At 38.1% G+C, this 23,435-nt stretch overlaps 1 protein-coding gene across 3 annotated transcripts in view; it reads right to left on the bottom strand.

Annotated features, from left to right (window-relative positions):
• Positions 1-23,435, bottom strand: part of CSMD3 (CUB and Sushi multiple domains 3) — a 1,306,760-nt gene that overhangs the window by 424,926 nt on the left and 858,399 nt on the right. For all 3 annotated transcript variants that reach the window (XM_075550585.1, XM_075550586.1, XM_075550587.1), the window contains 2 exons: positions 18,430-18,645; positions 15,332-15,520 (listed from right to left, as the gene is read on the bottom strand). In XM_075550585.1, the coding sequence (XP_075406700.1) occupies positions 15,332-15,520; positions 18,430-18,645 (405 nt within the window). The remainder of the gene's footprint in view (positions 1-15,331; positions 15,521-18,429; positions 18,646-23,435) is intronic.

Here is a 23,435-nt window from a genome sequence, read left to right as displayed (position 1 = left end):
GCAGAAACTTAACAATCCCTTGATGCTCATTAAACCTCAAAAAGTCTCATGTCATTTTTATTCCAGCTTTATTCTTCGTGAGTACTTCTTAGTGCATTTACCTCTTTGTCCTTATTTCTGTTAGAAAGGCAGTATGGATCAATGAATCGGATAAAATAGAATGAAGATGTACCAGGGGAGAGTATCATAAAAAGAAAACTGTTCACACAAACAAAAGCAAACAGGATATAGCCAATGATGGTATTCTTGAAAATTTCCATGAGAGAAAAACTTTTAAGGGTATGCTGAAGGTCACAAGAAAATGTGAACTGCAAGAAATTCTATTATTGTCTATGTCGTTTTATCTCAGGATTTTATTCAACACAGTGTTATTACTGATGATTGTACTGGTCCTATTTCCTGGGGTGTGGGTTTTAGATAGGGAGGGGCCATGGGAAAGAAGAAAACACTTTTATTAAAAATCTATTCGATTAATAGCATGCTTTAATTAAGACAATACATTTATTAAAAGTTATAGGGTTAATAACCTTTTAAAAACTAATCAGACCAACTTTCTTTACTCTCATTTAGAAGAAGGCAGACAATATCCCAGTTAAACTTCTCTCTATGAAATAGACATTTTTAATGGATACGTAATGGATGACTACAGGAATCTAGCATAAGGTGACATAGCTCCATTCTAAGCCATAACTTGTGTACTTTGATTACAAAATTTCCACTACAAAAAACTATTGCATTCTGGAAAATACAATAATGTGGGAGTTTCAGCATCGTTTAGGACATGAAATTTTCATCAAGTTATCTTTAATACCATCACTAAATAAATGGGAGCTTATTTTGCATTTTCAGAAAAAAATTCAAGTCTGAGAATAAAAAAGAATAAAAGTTTTCTAGAACAAGCAAAATCTAGGTTCTCCACCGCCCCCGCCCCCCACACACATCGTATTGTGATTCAGTCCAGGTTCCCGTTTTGCATGACAGGACAGAGTTACTATTTTATCACTGTTCCTGTAGAATTTTGCTGCCAAACTGACAAGAACACCAGCCACGGCAAGTTCAGAAAGGTAGAGTAGGAATCATGAAAAGAAAGCTTCTGGAACACACTCATTGTAGACTGATTAAAACACGTGGAACGAAAAATGTTGTTGTGCACATCAGCATACTGATAATAGGCAAAGGAACACTTGAAGGCAATGAAGATGTAGAGAAGTGGCTCATATTCACACCTTGTACTGGTGGAGCATTAATCAGCCCCTCCCTCCCTGTCCTTAAATCACTGACTTGAATCACAACATGGAAACCCTACAAATAACCCCCTCAAGCCCTCAAGACATTTTTCTCTCCATTTCTCAGGTATCCATCTCTCTCTCTCTCTCTCTCTCTCTCTCTCTGATTACCAAGAAGGTTAAAATAAGCACACACTGTCATACTTGATCCATGTCTGCCTCCTTGAATCTGGACTTTGCCTAGGATTCTTAGTCTATAACACCATGTCATTTCCATGACAACTACCTTGGCACAATAAACAGAGGAGAGTGACTTCCACTCCGTTGTTCTGAAGTGAGTGAGCTGGACTTGAGAAGCATGAACTTGAGTTGAAGAAAAAAATGGCAGAAATGATGATAATGGAAAAATAAATTATTTTATGTTATACCCTTAATTAGGGGCTTAATGGTTTTTTATGCAGAATAATTTGAGCTCTGCTCTCTTGTGCTCACCCCCAAGCCTACGGCTGCTATGCTACTGAACTTAAGACTAATGGAGTCCTTCGTACAATGAACTGCCGTTTGATTGCTTTAGGTAGTTCCCACGCTCTTTTGTCTGTTTCCCAAGCACTAGGTGCATTTGAACTTAGTTTAGGGACGTGCATTACGAGATGACAAGCAATAAAACCATGCATTAGAGATCAAGCTCTGTCCTAATGGCATACATACTTTGTGCTATTATTTCCAATACTATGAGTCTCAAACATGGCGGGGGGGTCTATACACAAAAAAATCTATGAAACTAAATGGACACAGGGACACTATAAAATCATGGAGGTAGATTTTAAAATCAATTTGCTTATTGTGACAATGATCTTTCTTCCTAGTTTCAAGATATTTTTAGGTCCTGTTAGCCTATTTCAACTTCAATTAAATTTGACTCTTTCCTGGGACCTAGCATCAAAAGCTAATTCAGTTACAAGGTGAAATAACATTTAATTATTTCCCCCAGTTATCTACACTGCCAAATTATAGTATTCCCTGAAAGCCACAGGTGTCAGGTTGCAAGCAGGAACCAGTTGGGGGATATGGACAGGATATTCTAAACACACTGGTTTTTAAAATACTTTTATTCTTTTATGGGTCATATTTACATACAGTAAGAAGTCAGTTTCCAATCTAGCCTGATTCAAATTTTAAATATACTATTAACATAGTCTCTTAGGGAACTTACTTAACCTTCTTGTGCCTCAGTGTCCTTACATATGCCTCAACAAATCACACTTGACAACACCTAGCAAATATTTGCTTTTATTATGACCACAGGTAACACATGCCTTACTTGAAATTAATATGTACTAGGATACAGGCACTTTCTTATTCAGGAAAAATATAGTAAGCTAAAATCTAAAATTAGTTTGTCTGATGGCAAGGCTGACCAATTTGTCCCTATCTTTTGTTTTTATTTCTTTTGGGGTGGGGTGGGGTAGGGTGTAATCAACGAAACAGAGCTCTACTCTTATGCACTCTCTATTTTATTAGTTGTGGCTAACATATAACTAAGAAAACATGGACTATTTTAAACTTTTCCAATGGTATATGTCAGTTACTTTACGTTCATCAGGCAGTTCATTGATCCCCCCCCACACACATACATTTCTTAGCTACATCTAAAAGGTTAGATTTCTTAGCTACATCTAAAAGAAAAGATGGTCTAGATCAACGGTTCTCAACCTGTGGGTTGCGACCCCTTTGGGGGTTGAACGACCCTTTAACAGAGGTTGCCCAATTCATAACAGTAGCAAAATTAGTTATGAAGTAGCAACAAAAATAATTTTATGGTTGGGGGGTCACCACAACATGAGGAACTGTTTTAAAGGATCTCGGCATTAAGAAGGTTGAGAACCACTGCTCTAGATAATTCAGTATTTAGGCAAATTCTTCACAAACAAAGAGGAGGCAACCCAAAGTTTATACAAAGAACAATTTCTCCAGTACTTTTATGAATCTGTCAGGTTTGAGACATGGTCCTGAAAAATACTCCATTTGTGCTACATTTTTTTCTAATTTAACCTTCCAATACATATTAAAAATCTATTATATGGAATGCATACATGTATGTATATAATGTTGCTTTATGTCTTTCTTAATATTATTCTATCTTCTAATTTTCCACTTAGCAGGCAGATTTTGATTTGCAATAAAGTTTGTAGCCAGAAAGAGAGGATGTAAGTGGAGAATGTGGTATTTCAGGAATCCGTCATTTTAATGTTGCCAAATTAAAAATAAAGGTAGTCTTAAACTTTGCGAGTCTAGTGAAACATAGTGCCATTTTAATACCTACCTTACTATGCATGAGTTACCAGGTCCAGCTGGCCATGGTCTCTTTTTAAAGTATCTTATATTCAGAATGACTGCCAATGCTGATGCGAGACATAATTCAGAATTGTAAATCTCTTCTTAATAGTGTTGATTTTTCACCTTGATTGTTGGTTGGCTGCTTTGTGGGATTGAGTATTAATAAAACACAGCAAATGCATGCCAGTTACATAATCTCCTGTCAACTTGAGCGAAAGGGTGGAGTCTAGCCTGTCAATCTTGTCTCTGTGTGGGCATGGTCTTCTTTTGGGAATTCTGGGAACTCCTGTCCTCCTCCCTGGAGACAGGACACACACTCTCACTCTCGCTCTGCCTTCCCTTTCCTGCTGTCGAGGCACTCAGGAAGGTAGAGGAGACACGTGGAGACCTGTGCCGGCACTGACATGCTTCCACTGCCACTGGATGCACAAGACCTTCCACCCCCTGGCCTGTGATCTTCCTGTATTCAGCATCATTGCATGTGATGTGTAAGTCTGTAGAGGAATTTATACAATGGCATCTGACAGAGAGACTAATATCAGAATTATGGACTTGATTTGCACTGGGCTGGGATATTTTCTTAATAAACAATTACTCTTTGATATAAAACTCTCTCTTACACACATATGAGTCTCCCTGGATTTGTTTCTCTAGTTCACCCACACTAGCACTGCTGAGGAATATTGTAAGGGTCCAGAGCAGTGGTTCTTGACCTTCCTTCTGCTACGGTTAGGAATCGTCTAGTAAATATCTGATATGCAGGATGCATTTTCATTGTTACAAATTGAACATCATTCGAGCGCAGTGATTAATCACACAACAACATGTAATTATATATTGTAAAATATATATTTCTAATGACAAATAAAGGAAATGTTGTCTTATTCATGGTGTGGCATGGGTAACAGTCTTTACCCTGGCTACTCCTATGTGGGCATATCTGTATGTGGGCAAACCCGTGATGGATAGAGGAGCAGGGTCTGGGTTCCTAAGACCATCAGAAATGTGTGTTTTCCGATAGTCGTAGGCGACCCCTGTTAAAGGGTCATTCAACCCCCAAAGGGGTTGCGACCCACAGGTTGAGAACTGCTAGTCCAGAGCCAATTGAGAATCCCAGGTCTTTATGGGTGTTGGGTGAAATTAACTCTATGTTCCACTAGAGGATGGTTGTGTTTATACAAGAGAAAATTAAGTGGGAAATTCCAATGTAAAAGAGCTATATCTCTCTTATACATTCATGTCCTTATCAACTCAACAAAGTTCCTGAGAGCCTTTTATGTGCTACACATTGTTGCAGATAAAAGGTAGCTTAAAACAGCATGGGGAGTACAAGAGGGGGAAATGCAGAAAGAAACAACATCAATAAAGATTACCCAATGCACCTTATGGGACAGATAGCGAACCCATTTTGGGAGGTCAAGAAGGCTTCTTGGCTGAACAGGTAAATCAGGTGAGTTTAAAAGTAAAAACAGGTTGACCAAGTTACTGAATGGAGGAAGACGAGTGGGTACAAGATTAAATTTGCATTAAAGGCAATAGGGAACAATGGAAAGCTTTAAAGTGACATCAACAATTTTGTTTCATAGGAAGTTCACCTCCTGAACTGTTTATGGAAAAGGGTCAACAATTATATTGCTTATATAGTGCTTATATAAGCTTATAGGGCCAACAATTATATTGCTATAGTGCTTATATAGTGCTACATAGGCTGTTTCCACAGTACAGGTAAGTGATCATGGGTGATGCCATTTTGAACTATTGCAGGCTAAAACAGACTAAATGGTAAAAGGCACAAAAGAGTGCTGCTTCTCTGCCCCCCTGCCCCCCCTCCCTCACTTTGGCTCTGTATCTGCTTTTAAATATATAGGAATTCTTTTATTGTGCCCAAAAGACTTAGAGCCTGATCATTTGAATACATTAGACTTGAAGACATCCATAACATCTTAAATGGCGAAGAGTGAACATTGCCTCTCGGATGATATTCTAGAATGCATATAAGGAAATGACCAGAAAGGATGCGAAGTGCAAATTTTGTCTTCACCTGATAGGTAATGGGAACCTGGTGCTTCTTAGGATAACATAATTGATATCGTAGATAGATTTAGGGACATACCCCTTGATGCAAGCCTTCAGGGATCCGTTCTGTCGTATAATCCTCTTCACACTATTGTGAGCCAGAGCCGTGACTGGCTCTGAGTTCTCTTTGTAATTATGTTAGATGATAGAAACATTCTCTTGCTTGTGGATTTAATAGAGAGATTCCCCTTTTTGCTATGTCCTGGCAGCCTGTATGGTAAGGAACAGCTGGAGGCCACCAGGAGAGGAGCAAAAATCCGAAGCCCTGAAAGTGTTACTGTAATAGAAGCATTCTGTGATGGTTACCTGGGTCGAGGAAGAAGAAAGGGAAAGTTACTAAGTAGAGGGTAGCTATATAGAGACTTGGACGAAGGGGAAAGTAAAACAACAATAATAAGTAAAAATAGAGAAATAAATTAAATCTGAAGCCCTCGTATCTCTAACACAAGAAATTGATTATTCGCAACAACTGTGAGCTGGAAAGATGCCTCTCTAAACTACGAGGAGCACTCAGACCTGGCAGAGGCCTCACAGAATCCAGCTAAGTAACGACCAGGTGCCTGACCCACCAAAAATGTATGATCGTTCATATATGGTTTGAAGTGCGTACATTGATAGCAATGTGTTACCCAACAGCCGGAAACTAATTTGAATGGCAATGATATGGAATGCATAGTAGTTGAAAGGCAATGGAAATAGTATTTCCAGCTATCAAGCAGGAAGTGACACAGTGACCTTTTACATATCATTTCTAAATAAGAAATGACATCAGAAACATCAGGGTTCAAGCTCATTGTGCTTTAAAGTGTTATAAAGTTAGGTCATTAATCACATGCTTTTATAATAATATCCTTTCAAATAGGTTCTAGAGAAGGCTTATGAAAGGGGGCTAAATAGGTAAGCAGAATTCAGTAAAGAGCTCACACCCACTTTATCATGTTTTGTATACATTTTGATGAAGAATGGTGAGAGGTGGAAAAGAAAAATTGGAAGTCAGAGGACTAGAAATGGTGTGAAAGTTGAAGAATAGTGTTAGGTAGTAGGTCTAAGTTAGTGCTCCAATACGAGGAACAGTGAAAGATGACACACCGCAAACTTGAATAAAAAGAGGCAACAGCCTGAAATAAAGAGCGTAGAAGGAGGAGCCAACTTGGCAGAGACGATAATGAGTACTCTTTTGGCATGCGGAAGTCAATGGGCCTGTGGGAGAACATCCATATGGAGAAGTCTGGTGGACAGATGGAAATGCAGACCTGGCATTCAGAAAAAAGATCTGGGACTATAGAATTGGAGACAGTTGCGAATTCAGTTACTCATCAACTTCATCGGTAGTCGCAAACAGACACAATCTTACGCTTTGCATGTAAAAACACGAGAAATCTCCTCTCTTAGAAATAAGAAAATGTTTGCTACTGAAATAAACAAAACCGAAGATAAAAATACAGAGACTGTGAAGAGGCGTCTTTCTTCTTTCCTTAGAGAGATGGTGGTGGGTGCGGGAACAGTGGTCTTGGTAGCTCCTCTGATTCATGGTGACCCCATCTGTATCCAGGGAGAGCCCATGACATTTGTACTGGTTCGCTTTCCAAAAGTCAGCCTTTATGCCCTTTTTCCCGAATCTGTCAGTGACCTCAAAGTCTCTCGGTTAGAGACCTAACATATTAATTGTTTGTAACACCCAGAGACCCCTTCTAAGATGAACAACCAGTAAATCCCAAATGCAAAGGGGATAATGACATTGACTAGTCTTGGTAAGTATGTTGCAGGAGTGAGCAAACTATCGTGCCAGAGACATATCCAGCCAGTTGCTTACTTTTATAAATAAAGTTTTATTGGAACACACCCACAGGTTTTCATTTATGTATATTGCCTAGTGCTGTTTTCACAATGTACGACAGACTTGATTAGCAGGGACAGAAACTGTCACTTACAAATTTGGAAATAGTTCCTAAAACTTTATAGAAGTTTACTGATTATTACATAAAAGTTACAGTCTCCCAAAATAGGCCAATTAATGAATAAGGTAATAAAAATATTGCCTGGAACACTGCAGCCCTGGTCCAAGAGTTAGCTCTTGCACAAAATTTCACTTGTCAGTGCCAAGCTTTCTGTGCATGAATTTTCCTCATTTACAGAATTGGGCTAACACCTCCTCTACTTAGTTCATAAGTCTAAGAGCAAGAAATTCTTCCAAACAAGATCAGGCAATTAATAGATATATGTTAATATTATAGATTTTTTTCTATTGCCAAGAAGTCAATGCACCAGTCAAAATAAAATAAGAAAATGTGAATATACTCTTATGTACATATGTAACCTATCAGAAAAATTTGCTCGTTTACATACATTTACTATTGTGTTTTTAGTAGATATTTAGGTTGAGTAAAATTTATTTGGAAAATTAAGAAATTTGCATGAAATCAATTAGCTAATTCATGACATAATCTGAGAGGTACTCAAACCTCCTGATTTTTTATTTTCTTTCTCAAAGGCAGGCATGTACAATGCACATTCAGTAGGAAAATCAACTAAATTTTATTTGTTTGAGTGTTTCTGATATACATATATTAAGTCTGGCAATTTTGAGGCTGAGCTGAAATAAGCAGAATGTTTTCAAATGTGTGTTGTTCATGTGAGAACTTCATAGGAAATAAGCCTCTAGTGAGCTCCCCTAACCATCACAGAGGGATGGGAGGAAAGTGGTCACTAAACGGAGTGCTTTGGAGAGACGAGGACAGAGGATTAAGGGGAGAACCCTGACTTGAACAGCTGAAGCGTGGTCAGTCGATTTCCCCCTTTGGTACACACTGGACCTGATCTGGTCTCAACATTTTCTGTATTTTTGTTTTGTTCTGGTTCAGATTTTGTTCTTTCATATTAGGATTCATCACAGAGGGTTATATCATTGGGGTCATCCTCTTGAAATTGGGTTTTATGTCTTTTTTTTTTCTTTTTCGTATGTGAAACCCAGAATTGATGAGCCTATAGGGACAGCAAGTAGAACAGGGCTTCTGGAGGGCACAGTGGTGGAGGGAGGAAATAAAAAGGAGATGTTAACAGGAGTTCAGAAAGCAAAGGCAGGTTGGCAAACTGTGGTATCAATTTGACAATATTGCTTGATGTGATTGAAATACAGACTGATATGATATATGTATTAACTCCCAATTTATAATAAAAAATCTTGAATAGACAGCAGAAAAATAATTAATTATTTTAAAGTGGGTTGTTTACCAGATGTATTTCATTCTTAAATTTTTAAAATTACACAATAAATTTCTTGAGACTATTGAAAAGTCTTTAATTAAAAATAGTTTTAACATAAACTGCTTTTTAGTCAGATGCACAAAGAAGTTATAGTGCGACTACAGAGGGTTCCTGTATGCCTAAATTTTATTTCCCCTGTTCATAACATTTACTTTGAAACTAAATGATAAGCACCAATCGTCAAATAGCAACTGAGAGGTAAGACAAGTGTGAAGACATGTAGCAGTGTAACATAGTGTTATTAATTTTCTCATCTGATTCAAGACTAAGTTAAAATGTTGTAACTTGTCCAAGGTCAGATAGAATACCAATGAGACATGAAATTGGAAATAGATGTAGATGTGTTAAATGGGGAATTATGAGGCTGAATATATTAGTGCCTTTAAAACTGCTTCAAAATGTGTGGGCTACAGAAAATGTCTGGATTCCTGTCTAAGGAAATATCCTTACTGATATTTAACTTACTAACCTACTTTCTATATCTGTATATCCTTTTATTAGCACCTGTTTTGTCTGCAACACAACCAGGCTTGATTCCTGGCATAATTGGGACTGGAAGGAAGGCTTGCAGTTTTCTATTTTTCATGATTGAAAATGCCAGTGTCTTTTTAAAATGTGAACTTTAGAAGAGAAGATAATGTTTTCATTTCTTGATCAAATATAAGACAGTGCTTCTGATTTTTGAAATGCACGACCTTCCCGTACATTGTAATTTTTACTTTGAGATTTTTGTTGTCACCTACAAAGGTGATCAGACAACACCTTTATATTCAAAGACAATCCCTTGAGTATAAAGTATTATCTATAAAAAATAACATTTACTGGATAAATGTCAAAGGATTCCTTGCTGATTGCTTGATACTTAAACAGTGTAAAGCATAAATACAGAAACAAAGAGATTCATTGAAAGCATCTGTACAGAGATACAGAGATGGACTGGTGGACTAGTTCCATGTTGGGCTGTGATCCACATGGTTGGCAGTTGAAAAGCACAGCAGCTCCGAAGAAGAAAGACTGGGCTTTCTACTCTAGAAACAGTTACGGTTTCAGAAACCCCCCAGGGTCACTATGAGTCAGAATTGAGTTTTGAGTGAATTCATATGATAAACACCGAGTAATGATCAGTGCAGAGGAAATAGGAATTAGGATTACTTAATTGCTGATGTTACACTAAACTATATTAATTTCGTCCTTTCCTTATTTCTCTCCCTCCTTTCTTCTCCTCCATTCTTCTGGCTTTTAAAAGTCACTCCTTGCCACTGTCAGTCTCCTCGGCTCCTATGATTATTGGGTGGGTGGTCACGGAGGAAGCACCGGCATAAGGACAACAAACTAATAGATGCTGACTAAGTGCCCTGTGCTTGGTAGTGCATTAGTGATGAACTTGTAACTGATTGTTACTGGTCAGTGTTATCTTGAAATAAGATGTGATTATCCACATTTCATGTCTCAGGAAACTTGGAAGAAATAAGGTTTGAATAACTTGTAAAGATAACGCAATGTAAGCCGAGCTGGAGTGTAAATATGAACTATATGCCTGCAATGGTGCTTTCTACTTGGGAAGAATTCCAACTTCTGAGATGTTTTCACTCCCAATTTTTATCAAGATTCTCACTTAGACGCTTCAAATTCTCAGCACTTTATCATGACCATCCACTCAATTCCAACTCAAAGTGATCCAAGAGTACGTAGAACTGCCCTGTGGGTTCCCAAGACCAACTCTTTCCGGGAACAAGAAGCTTTATCTTTATCTGGCGGAGCAGCAAGTGGGTGGTTTCCAACTGCAGACAGGTAAATTATGGGATCAGGGCTCACTGCACTTTAGGAATTCCCTCTCTCAAACCCCATAAACAGATTGTGGTCAGAAGTTTTCATCTGATTAAAGTAAAAAGCAAACACCAGGACTTCTCCAAACGCAGAGATGAACTACGAAGATGGCTAGATGTTCACCTAACTTTATCATAGTCTGCAGCGAGGAGCATCATTAAGCTTCTGTGGACCAGGTACAGGATTTTCTCTCCCCCATGCTTTTTTTCCCAATTTCTTATGTAGAACCTTGATTTTTCAGAGAAACTGTATTTCACTGGGGAAATAATTATGCTGATTTTTTCAAACCTTGATTGGGTTTGTTTAAATGAGACATCACATCCTTGTAATTTATAAAACCCTACAACATAATATTCGTATATTTTAGTTTTGGTTAAAATATTACCTTCACATGTAAATGAAGAGTCTCTTTAAAATTACTAAAATGAAGGAATGTATTCATAAAGGTTTTTTTAATTACTCATCTAATAAGTCAGAATTCAGAGCAATTTTACCAAAATCTACCCAAAGAAATTGACATATACCAACCAATTAATGTCCTAACATAGAATCAAAGCTAAACACCTATAAACAAAAACAAAAAGTACCGCTCCAAAGTTGACATCCTCAGTTGTCTGACCGCCTAGAGTCAAGCCATCATTTTATAGCATCTATATACATAGAGGTCACTTTACTAAATGTTCATATTAATGTAATGCTTTACATAGCATCTAAAATATCATCTGTGGTTTGGTTTCTGAAAGTGTCTCTGATGTGCAACATGGAGCCACAGAGAAGAGAGGGCAGTTTCCAAATCATAACAGGAGACTTTCTGAGACACAAACCTATTTATTTGACCACTATAACATAAAGGTCTTATGAGGTGGTCAATGTGAGACAATCAACAATTAGTAAGCAATCGTTAAATAGAGCACTGGTGTTAGATATCTATGAAGACCGAGAATCAAGGAAGAAATGAAAACTCTCCTAATATAGTAATACTGCTAAAATTGGGTATCTACTTACTAGTTAAGGAATTAAAACAGCAACAATAGTGAAAACTTAAAAATAATGTATATTTTATATGACTAAAGAGTGTGAACTTGGTAAAGAGAACAAAATAGGAAAAATGGATAGAAGTTACTGAGCTGGGTCCGATTCATAGCGACCCTGTGTGCAAAACAAGAAGATCCTACCTGATCCTGGGCATCCTCAGAGCCACTTTAGGTTAAGTCAAATATTGTGGTCACTCCATTAACCCAAGTCATTGAGGGGCTTTCTCTTTTATGCTACTCTTCAATCTTACAAAGCGGGATGCCCTCCCGGATGGCGCGGGGAACTTGCCAAAGCATGCAAGAAGTCTTGCTAGTCTCCCTTCTAAGGAGCATTCTGGATGTACTTCTCTCGGACAGATTGTTTTTTTCTTCTCAAAGCCCATGAAATATAGTCGACATTCTCTACCAACACCATCATTGAAAGGCGGCAGTTTTTCTTTGGATTTCCTTATTCATTTTCAGCTTGCACATGCACATGAGGTAATTGAAAAGACAGGAAGATAGAGCATAGTTTAAACTCAGGCAAGGAAGAGATATATTCCGATGCAGAGGTAGAAGCAGAATTTTAATAAGAAACATATTTGATTTAAAGCATAGGCAAAGCAGTGAAGAAAAATTCAAGAAACCAGACAAATTAAAAAATTTAAATTCCATTTCAAGGAATACTTCACTCCACCCTTTAATCTAAATATGTACCTACAGTAGAATTCATTAAGGGTAATGGACTTAATTTTAAATTTCAATGAGTTTAAAGGCCAGCACAGCTAATTTGAAAACAGGGAAAATTCCCATGGCAATATCTTTGTTTTCTAAATTTGTTCAGAGTGTTCCCTCCCCCACGCCAGCATCTTTCCCATTAAAAATTTAGGCACAACTAAACAACTATTAAATATGTATATATAAACAAAACTAACTTTTTAAAAGTCACTTCTAATTTGCAAAGTTAGGTTTTTTTTTTTAACAAACCCATCTTGCAAACGATACTGTAAATGGGAACTAAGCTTCAAAAATACACACGTAATCAATTTCTTCTCAGCCTATGTGACAATTTGGTGTGAATTTGTTACATTGAGAGAAGAATCTTTCTCTACTTGATTCACTTTTTATTTTTTGAGATATAGTTATCTAGTGAGAAAATGCTAGACTTTGGAATGAATTCTGTTTATCGATCCTGGTTTAGTCAGTTGTGACTTCTTGATCTTGGACCAGTTATGGATATTGCTAAGGTTCCGGTGGTTCTGAGGGAAAATGGCATGGAGGAATAATAGTCCTGGAATTGGTCTGTTGATTCCATGAGACAACAATATGACAGCCTCCTCAGTGCTCATAACTTAACTATTTTGGGTCTGTTGATTTTAAATTTTGTTTTTAAATACAGTTCATTCCCTATTGTACATTGTTTTATAAATTGTTGGCCTGAATACATGGCAAGTTATGTTCAAAATGTGAACAATGGCACTTACAACACTATTTGGATATTGAAGGCTTCCTAGATTCCAGGACGATGCTTGGTGTCTCATTTGAATGGTTACTCTCTACGTCTTCTAACATCGTGACATAGCTACTGTTATTGTAGGCATTTGCAGGTGAGAGCAACGAGGTTTAGAAAAGTGACTCAGGTGGAATATCAATGAATAAGGAAGCAGTCTCAGGCACTCGACCTCTGCCACTTTCTCGGCACTTGGATTTGATCCTTACCGTCTAACTGATGGGCATTTGGAAGCAGTCTCAGAGTACACAAAAATTAGAAATGAGGGCAATTCAGGTAAAGAGGGGAGGACTAAATCTCATAGCAGTAAGGAAAACAATAACACATGCAGTAGGACTCCCAAGTGTACAAGTCCCGACCTAGCTCTTCAGAAAAGAAGGTGTCTTGAGAGTGTGGTGTCGCACCACCTCCCAGCTTGAAGCCTGTTTGGTTCTTATGTCATTTCTATAAAAATCTGTGCTTTAAAAAAATCATCTGTTATATATCAGCTTGGTGGTTATATAACTGTGGGGCTGTGAAGAGAATCCCGTCACTATAAAAGCTTGCATAGAAACATTATTTTGGGAGATCCTATTCTCTGGCTTTATTTGGGCCTCCACAGAGATCACCACATTGTACCGAAGGGCATTTATAACCAGTGAGATTTTCAGTTTCATCTGTGGGGACATCTTCCTTCCAGACACGAGAAGAACTTGAACCAGTGATTAAATCTTTACAAAACTATTTGACAGTGTGGTATACTCTCTAACATATCTAGACATAAAATTAATATTTTTGTTGAAATAAAAATAAATTAAATGGTTTGGAGGATTTTAAGAAGCTTTACAAAATAACTATAGCATGACAGTTTTTACTTTGTTCGATCATAAAAAAATAAGCATTAATAATAAATGGTTAATAAGCTATAGGATTATTTTTGTATCCTATGCCCTCATTTGAAAATCTTTAAAATGTTACAAAGTAAAGATGTCATTTTAACAACTAAGTGACCCAAGCCATGATACTTCAATCATCTCACATGCATATAAAACCTAGACAAAGAATATGGAATCATAAAGAAAAATAAATGCCTTTGAAAGATGGTGTGTGTTGTTGAAGAATTCTGAATATACCACGGGAGAATCAATCTGTCTTTGAAGAAGTGTAGTAAGCATGTTCCTTTCGAGGGAAAATAGCAAGACTTTGTTTGGTACAATTGGGACGTGTTATCAGGAAAGGCCAGTTCCTAAAGAAGGGCAGCAAGCGTGGCAGTGAGGGGCATGAAAAAGAAGGCCCTCCTCCTGGATGGAGCTGCACCATGACCTCAAGGATGAGCCTCCTCAGCATCGTGCATATAGGATCGCACTGGACCAGGCAGGGAGAGGTTCATGGTGTGAACCAGAGGGCTGCTTGTAGTGGGAACCAACTCCGTGGAATCCAACAATCACACTCCTTCCTCATTTAAATACACAATGACGAAAGTCCTTACTGAAAAAGTTCTTTATGTTTCCTATCGAAGAAAACAATTTCTCTCATCAGCTGAAACACTAACTTCCAATGTTCAAGGTAGTGATTCCATATTTCAACACTTCGATTATGGCTTTTCTAGATGTGCAGTGTCATTTTAAATGATCTATCATAACAGATAAATTTCATAGATTGCATATACTGTCTATAAATGCCTTGATATCCTTTAAATGATACAATCTTTACTTGACTAGTTTTTGAGGCAATCGTCTTTTATTGTTAATAATAAGTTCTAATATCCTGCTAAGACTCCAGTCAGAATATACTATCTAAAGAAACCAATGATATCATTTTTATGACTTCTGAAAATATCATCTTGTTCAATCTGTCTATCTAAACTAATCTAGTCTATTCATTATATCTTCTGAAATCAAATTGAGAAATCTAGGTACTGGAATGAAAATAAATAAATCAATTAGAGTTAACAATGGTATGTCAGATTGCCAAATTGGAAAAAAATAAAAAAGAAATGTTTCGTATGAAATCAATAAATAAATTCAACAGCGTGTGTTCCCTGCATCTCCATGGACAGTGACTACACGTACAGCAAATGAAAGCAGCTGACCACGTACCCACACACCTTGGCAGAGGTGCGCTCCACACTCGTCGGCCACCACCGAGACAGGTGATCTCTGCTGTGCCTTCCAGGCGGTAACCCGCTGAGCAGGAAAAGGTCAGAGTGTCACCAACCCCAAAGCTGAAGCCAATTCGGTTCCCATATTGAGGAATCCCAGGATCTTCGCAAGGTTCGAGATTATATTCTATAAAATAAAGGGAAGTGTGGGTTCCCCAAGAGTGGAGGAGAACAGAGAAAATCATGCCGGTTACTCTGCAAACTGGATATTTTAGATAAATACAAAGTGACTGCATGCATTATTACAAGGGCCTGCGGATGGCACGCATTCTATTCTTTTGTGAAGCATCTAAGGGAATGTATATTTTTATGCATTACATTCAGTACAAATGAGATGTAACCTTCTGAATGGTAAATTGTAGAGGCAGTTCATTTGTTCTGATGCATTAAGAACATTTCCAATTCACCAATTTCAACACAGAAAAATGGAATTATATTTGGATGCATATTTTTAAACACAAAATAATATTTGGAATGAAATATTTCCACATTTGAAATTAATTTTACTTAAGGATTTTAGTTTAAATACAAGGACTCTTGCGCTTGTAACACTATGAAGAGTTCAATAACCCTGTATTTTGAAAAGAAAAAAAGTCACATTCTGAGTATTAATCTATTACTGATTTATACCATTTTCCCCAAGCAGTGAATGAACATTATATAAAAAACGAAGTATTTTTTAGGGCCTGAGAGAATAAGCTTATAAAAAACACATCATTTATATAGTCCTAAAAGGGTTCTTAGCATAAATTACTCACAGAGCCTATGCTTCCTGTGTAGTTATAGCAGAGAACAAGAGGGGTTACCTCATGTTGACTAGCTATTGTTTTGTTTTCTATTACATTTGCATATTTAGGTTAAAATTAAGTATGCTCTTTTACTCCTCATGAAGGAGAGTACCTTACTTATCTAGATAGGAAATTCCATCTTTAATATTTTAAGAACAAGAGTGCTATTTACAAGTTTATCAATATAAATTTATATTTCAATTTTATATAAGTGAACTGGTTTCCCAAATCTCACCAAATTCACCACCATGTAGTCAATTGCTACTCATAGAAACCCGATTGGTCAGGACAGAACTGCTCTTGTGGGCTTCTGGGACTGTACGCTCAGGGAGCAGAAAGTCTGATCACTGCCCTGTGCTTTCCAAGTGCTGCCATTGCCGTGAGCGGCCCGGGTGTAACCCGTCGTCCCAATGGGGCTCTTTCTAGTCATCGAGGCCTGAGAGTCCAATTTTGCTCATTTGTTGTATTAAGTTGTTATCAGCAAGGTCAATAGTTGGAAAGCACCTGCCCCTCCTTGGGAGGAAGACTAGAGTTTCTACACTTGTAAGCCGCAATAGTCTCGCAGTCAGAGGGGCAGTTGGACCTTGCTTTATGGGGTCATGATGAGTTGGCCTCAACTCAATGGCAATGAGCTTGCTTTTGGAGCTTATTTTGCTTACACACAAAAAACTGTTTACGTTCAATATCATTATTTTGTACTTGTAGGCATGCAAATGGTAATCTCTGTCAGGCAAGCTTTAGACTACTAGCTACAAGGTCAGAGGTTCACACCTACTAGCCGGTCAGTGGGAGAAGGATGAGGCTCGCTGCTGCCCTGTAGACTCTCCTAGTCTCAGAAACCATGGAAAGGAGGTGAAGCCTAAGAAACCTCTATGACTTGCAATCAGGTAGACGACTGTAGTTTTGTGTGTGTGTTTTGTCTTGCTTTTTGAGTAAGCATGTTTAAGATTTACTTAGACATTTTTCCTTAATAAATTGTTATGGAATAACTAGTTGTCTCACTAGTACATTCACTTGGAACTTAGAACTCTAAATGGAAAACAATGTATTTTATGATACTTGATCTTATAAAAAGGATTATTTTTCTTTCTAGAACCTAAATCCTTCCATATCCGTTTGAAAAAAATATTCTATAGAATAACTAAGTAATCACATGATTTTATTTCTAGAGCATCTAGTTCCAAAGTAACAAATTAAGTTTGTTACAATTTTGGCTGATAACTAAGCCATTTACAAGATATTTAAAACTAAAATAACATTGAGTAAATTCACATTTAATTTTTCTAGTCTGAAATTTTACAATAGATATTTTTATGATAAGTTGGCTAGGTGCTTTAGCTATTTTTACCCTTTGCACTTTTGCAGGGGTGTAAGCAAAAATGTAACCGATGCACTTACAGTAAAATATTAGTGAATTATAATGTGCTTTTACTTTTTTAAAGTTTTTCTATGTATTAATGTAAACAATTCTAATGTTATCAGATTTTGGTTAAAATATTTGACAAACATTTCCATGTCTCCTGTTTCATTTTCTGCTCTTCTGGTGTTTCCCCTCTTTTTATCGTAAATGAAGAAGCCCTGCTGGTGCCACGGTTACACGTTGGACCGCTAACCACGAGGTCAGCAGTCGGAAACCACTGCTTCTCCGAGGGAGAAAGATGAAGCGTTCTGCTTCCATGAACAGGGGCTGTTTTGGAAACTCCCAAGGACAGTTCTACCCGGTCCTATAAGGTCACTGCCAATCAGCTGGACAACATGGCAGAGAGTGAACTTATCAGTGGAACTGGTCGTATTCAAAACAATTCCAACACATAGCGATCATCAGCACAGGTTAGAACTGTCCCCGTGAGCCTCAGACTAGCCGTTGCCGTAGAGAGGCCAGTCTTCCTCCCACACGGAGCAGCTGGTGGTTTCAACTGCATCTTCAGCACCAGGTGTAGCTGGGTCGTCTCAGGCCCTCGTGTGGTTAGGGGTCAAGTTGACTCCAGCTTGCAGCATGCAGGATAGAGCCGCAGCTTCCCCAGGCCTTCGTGCCACATCTCCCAGCTTCGTGCCACATCTCCCAGCTTCGTGCCACATCTCCCAGCTTCCCCTTCATGCCACATCTCCCAGCTTTCCAGAGCAGTAGTGGGCTTGACCCCCTCCATCCAGGTGCTCCCAGCACTCCTCCCCTATGTTAGTAGTTAAACATAATTTTTCCTAACCTACTAATGAAAATTAAATAGTTTGTTTATGATTATTTTCTTACCAGAAAATGTAATGTTGAATCCTTCATAGGAAATTGAAAAATCTGAAATGAAGCGCAGTTGAGCCCTGAAATTTCCATAGAGGCCAGCATTGATTGTTGACGGCAGTTCAGAGCCAGTCAGCCGGGCCAGGGGTTGAGTGAAACTGCCGTTCTCCGTGATCAGTAAATAGTCGTGATGATCCTCCAAGTGAAAAGTATGAAAGTTGAATTGGACACCTGGTTCAAAAGAAATCACTCCGAATTATAAAGTGCATTTTAGGAAAACGGTGTTAGGCAAGTGCCACCTTATAATTGCATTTTCCCCTAAGACGCTGTCATAAAATGTGTCCTATGAGATTATGCTTCTTCTGGTCTGTTTCCTTCAGGTTCCTTATGAGAGACACAATGAGTCATGCCTTGGAAATTGTTTTGAAATGCAATTTTAAAGCAGTGTCTGAAAAGCAATCACCTGAGTTTTTCTGAATTTTAAACAAAATAAATGTTGTTTGCCATAGAAGTGCACGTTGCTGGTAAATATTTTACATGCCTCTTCCATTCCCTTGCCCAACCGAGTCCCTCAACCAGAATAAATACCATGCTTAGTCACAAAGCACCAGCCTTCTATAAAATGCTCAGTGCCAATTTTAGAAGACAAATGTAAGTCAATTAAAGGGAGGTACAATTTTTAAACATGTGTCATGACTTCCCATTTATTTGTTTTCCACATGTCTCAACCTGTTCGTGTAAACTGTAGCTTGAAGAATTTTTATAAACTGAACATCCTTTTGCAAACAGCATCTAAATCAATAAACAGAATATTACCAATACACACAGCCCTCCCCATGCAGCATTTTATACTTCACTTTACAGAAGTTAATCATTCACTTATCTACTAATCTCATAGGTGAATTTTACTGCTTCCTAGAAATATGTCTGTAATTTCTACCATGAAATCTATACAACACAATCTCTTTTGGGTCTCACTTTGCTCAGCACGAGGTACATAAAATTCACCTCTGTTATTTCATGATCTCTGGATCTTTATTTTCTGAATTGAACACATGAACAAAGGATCGCTTGTGACTATAGAGGTTAGGCATCCAGGTGGTCATTGAAAAGTCAGCTGTTTGGAACCAGTAGGCATTCCACAAGGGGATAATGTGGCTGTCTTGTTTCCAGAAGGATTTATAACCTTGGAAACCCTGTAGGGCAGTTTTAAACGGTCTCTTTAGTATTAATATATATCACAGTATCACTATGATTTGGAATTGACTCAATGCCAATGGCTATAGTCCAGCATTTCATTTTATGAATATTCCTCATTGAGTTTTACGTTTAAATTGTTTTTGTTCAACTGCTATGGCCATTTATGTAGCTCAAAGCTGGACACAAATTCAGATAGTCACAGAGATGTACTCAATCAATATGTCCTTTCTAGCTATAATCTCTTTTGTGGTGGACTGTAAAATCTAACCCCCCATCTGTGGTTATAGTCCCATTTGGAGGGGGCTTTTTGTTGCACTCATAAATAAGGTGAAAGTAGGATGTATTCTGAGTCTTCAGTTTTATTAGGTAGGGAGGCACCATGGCATCACCCATTGTTTCATTAAGTGTTATGGTCCATTGAAAGACCACAGCACACCCCCATCAAAGTCATTCCGCTGTGTATCAGAGCCATTTTGGAAGCAGAGAAAACGTCTAAGATCATCAAGGAAGAGCCACTGGTCAAACACATTCAAAATCCCTGCCTGGCAAAGTAGAGGCTGAAGCCAGAGACACCAGAGCCACCTCCACAGAGACCATGGGTCAGAGCACAGGAGTCGTCCTGAGACAGAATACAGGGGCTTCACCCTTGAGAGCTAATATCAAGACAGTGAGATGGAGTGACAGATGAGCTTCCTGGTCCATGGAGGCAGAAACCAAGTGACCATGTGGCTAAGGACCAGAGAGACTTGGTTACTGACTGAGGGGAGTCGTTGCTGTGGTCAGATGACGATCCTTGCCGTTTACTCATGATGTTGACTCTTGGTGACTTATTCACTTCCCTGATACGTTTTGCCTGTGAGTTCTGGGTGGCCATTACAATACATTTTTTTTAGCCCAGCAGAAAAGTAGAGTGCCCTGGGAGAAACTGTTAGTTTCAGATTAGGTAAAGAGAAATGGAGGCTGGAGGCCTATCTGACATCTCCTTGTAGAAATTAGCCTCAAGTAGATGTGGAGATGGATTCTCCCTCCTTCTAGTGTAGCCAGGGCAGGTCAGATGTGGCCCCTGTGCCATTTTCAAAGTGGTGTCAGGAACATTCCAGGGAAAGCCTTTTGGTGAACATTTCTCCAAGTAGAATTATTGGTTCAAGGGAAAGATACAAATCCTTGGTAGTAGGCGTTTTCAAGCAGTGTTACAAAAAAGGCTAAGTTAATTTTCCATTCTATTATTACATTTCTGAGAGCTTTATTTGCTCCTATGTGTCTTCACCACCATTCAGTAATCTTTGACTCATCTGACCCATTCTGGTGAGAGTGAGGTTGCAGTGCATTGTTGTTTCGTGTTAGTTCTTACAGGCATTTTTCTGGAACGTGCATAAAAAGCTAGCTGGTGTTAGTAAGAGCAGTGGAGTCAACTCTATGTTCAATAGAAGGAAATACCGCCCGGTCCTGTATTGTGTTCACAATTGTTATGTCTAAACACATTTTTGTTGCCACTGTGATAATCCATCTTATTCTTGTTTTTCTTTGCTTGTTTTGCTTTTCCTTGACCTTCTACATTTCCAAGCACTATGTCTTTTATTTCAGTAACTTTTCATTCCTGATAATGTCTCAAAGTACCTGAGATGATGTCTTGTTGTGCTGACTTCAAAGAAGCATTCTGGTAATTCCTCCAAGATGGAAGGATTTGTTCTTCAGTCAATCTGTGGGACTTTCAGTATTGTTCGCCAACACCGTAACTCAAAGGCATCACTTCTTCTATGGGCTCCCTTAGTCACTGGGCAGCTCTGTGTCCATTTCAGGCCACTGAAAATACTGCGGTTTGGGCCATACCACCATACCCATCAAAGTGACAGACAACTTTGCTCTGGAGCACTTTAAGGAGGACTTGGGCAGCCAGTTGGCCCCAAATAGTGCTTGCACTCTGACAATCTGACCAGTGGAGGATGTTGTTTCCAGTTTCTCAGCAACCCTCACCAGGATTTCCTGATTTCTGATTATTTTTGTTTTTAGACTTTACTAAGCTTTAAGGATGACATGATGTGAAACCGTACACGGGTAAATCAAGAAGTATTGCTACATAACCATAGATAGCTTCATTAAAATAAAACTATCAAAATGTGAACCTAATATCTCTTGACATATCCCCCAGAAGTCCCCGACTTCCTAACCCATCCCTGAAAGAGCCTGTGCTCATAGACTTACCCTGCACCAAAATGACAATTTGAAATATTGTTTGAGTTTAGAGGGAAACAAGAAATCTGAAGGGGTGAGATCAGCACTGTTGGGTGGATGGGGTAATGTTTCCCAAAGAGACTCGCCCAAGGCAATTCTTGCTACTAACAAAGAGTGAGCAGATGTAACTAAATTTCCTGTTTTTTTTTTCTCTCAACAATGCAGTTTTCAGTATTAAAACTTCTTTCGAATGTGCCCTAGTTCTGTGCCCTTCCTTCCAGTAATTCTATCAATATTACTTCTTTGGAATCCTATAAAAACATACTTTTCTGAGCTGATCTCTCTATGTTGAACGTTACCTGGCTCAACAATTCCCCTAAGACAGTGGTTCTCAACCTCTTACGGCGACCCTTTAATACAATTCCTCAGGTTGTAGTGACATATCTGTCACTAGTTATGTCAACTAGTTTGTAACTATAATTTTGCTACTGTGATGAATCGTGTGACCCCTGTGTAAAAGTCATTCAACCCCTAAAGGGGTCACGATCCACAGGTTGAGAACTGCTACCCTAAGAAACCATTGTTTGGATTGGAATTTTTTTTCAAGGTATCTTAACAAGACAAGTGTATAGTGAGAGACCTTGACTGCACTTACCACTGGTTTCAGGGTCTTGTTTGAGTATATTAGACATGTCGGAAGAAATTCATGTACCTATGAACTAGAATCCCGATAGCCAATCCTTTTTTACTTGTGTGAATGGTAAGAGTATGCATAAATGAAAGGAAAGACAGAAATCCATGAAAAGGTAATAAGTAATTCACTCTGATTGGTAGGGTTAGCAATGATTTCTCTCACCTTTTAAATTAGTTTTAATTTTTTCTATGCTCAACATTATTTTCATAATCAGAAACACTTTAAAAAGTATATTTTGATAGACAAATATATATCTCATTGAATACTAGCTAAGACTCCAGATTTAGAATGGTATCAATATAATTCCAGATCTAAACCAATATAGTGAAAAATAACAGGAATAATTACACAGCCCAATAACATCAAATATTTTTTTCTTGGGGTCTCTTCCTGGGATTTATTGGGGCCTCTGTTTAAGAAAACTGCATTGGACCAGTTTTCTTAGGTCTGATGTTCCACAATATTTTCAGCTATTGTTATACTAATTTATTAATTCATTATCCTAGTTTTAAATATGAGAAAAATGAAGGCACAAGTTTTACAGGATAAGGCAAAAAAGGTAATAAATAATTGAAAAAGAATTAGGTATTAAGAAATATTCAAAGGAAGCTATATCAGGTGGGGGGGGGGGCAGCTGATACCAAGGGCTCAAGTAGAAAGAAAATGTTCTGGAAATGATGATGGCAACCTATTTACAAATGTGCTTAATACAAATGAAGTATGGATTGTTCTAAGATCTGTAAGAGCAGCCAATAAAATTATTTATTACAATAAAAGAATTTTTAAAAAGAAAGTTCTACATATGGACTCATGGTGGCTTGTTGGTTTTACATTGAGCTGCCAACCATAGGTCAGTGGTTTGAACCCACTTGCCACTCTGAACCCTTTCTTTTCTGTTCTATAGGGTCACTCTGAATTTAAATCAATTCGATGGCTGTTTTCTGTTTTTGGTACA

This window comes from Tenrec ecaudatus, chromosome 5 (genome assembly GCF_050624435.1).
Source record: "Tenrec ecaudatus isolate mTenEca1 chromosome 5, mTenEca1.hap1, whole genome shotgun sequence".
Classification (NCBI taxonomy): domain Eukaryota; kingdom Metazoa; phylum Chordata; class Mammalia; order Afrosoricida; family Tenrecidae; genus Tenrec; species Tenrec ecaudatus.
This window is presented reverse-complemented; position numbering and strand designations above follow the sequence as displayed.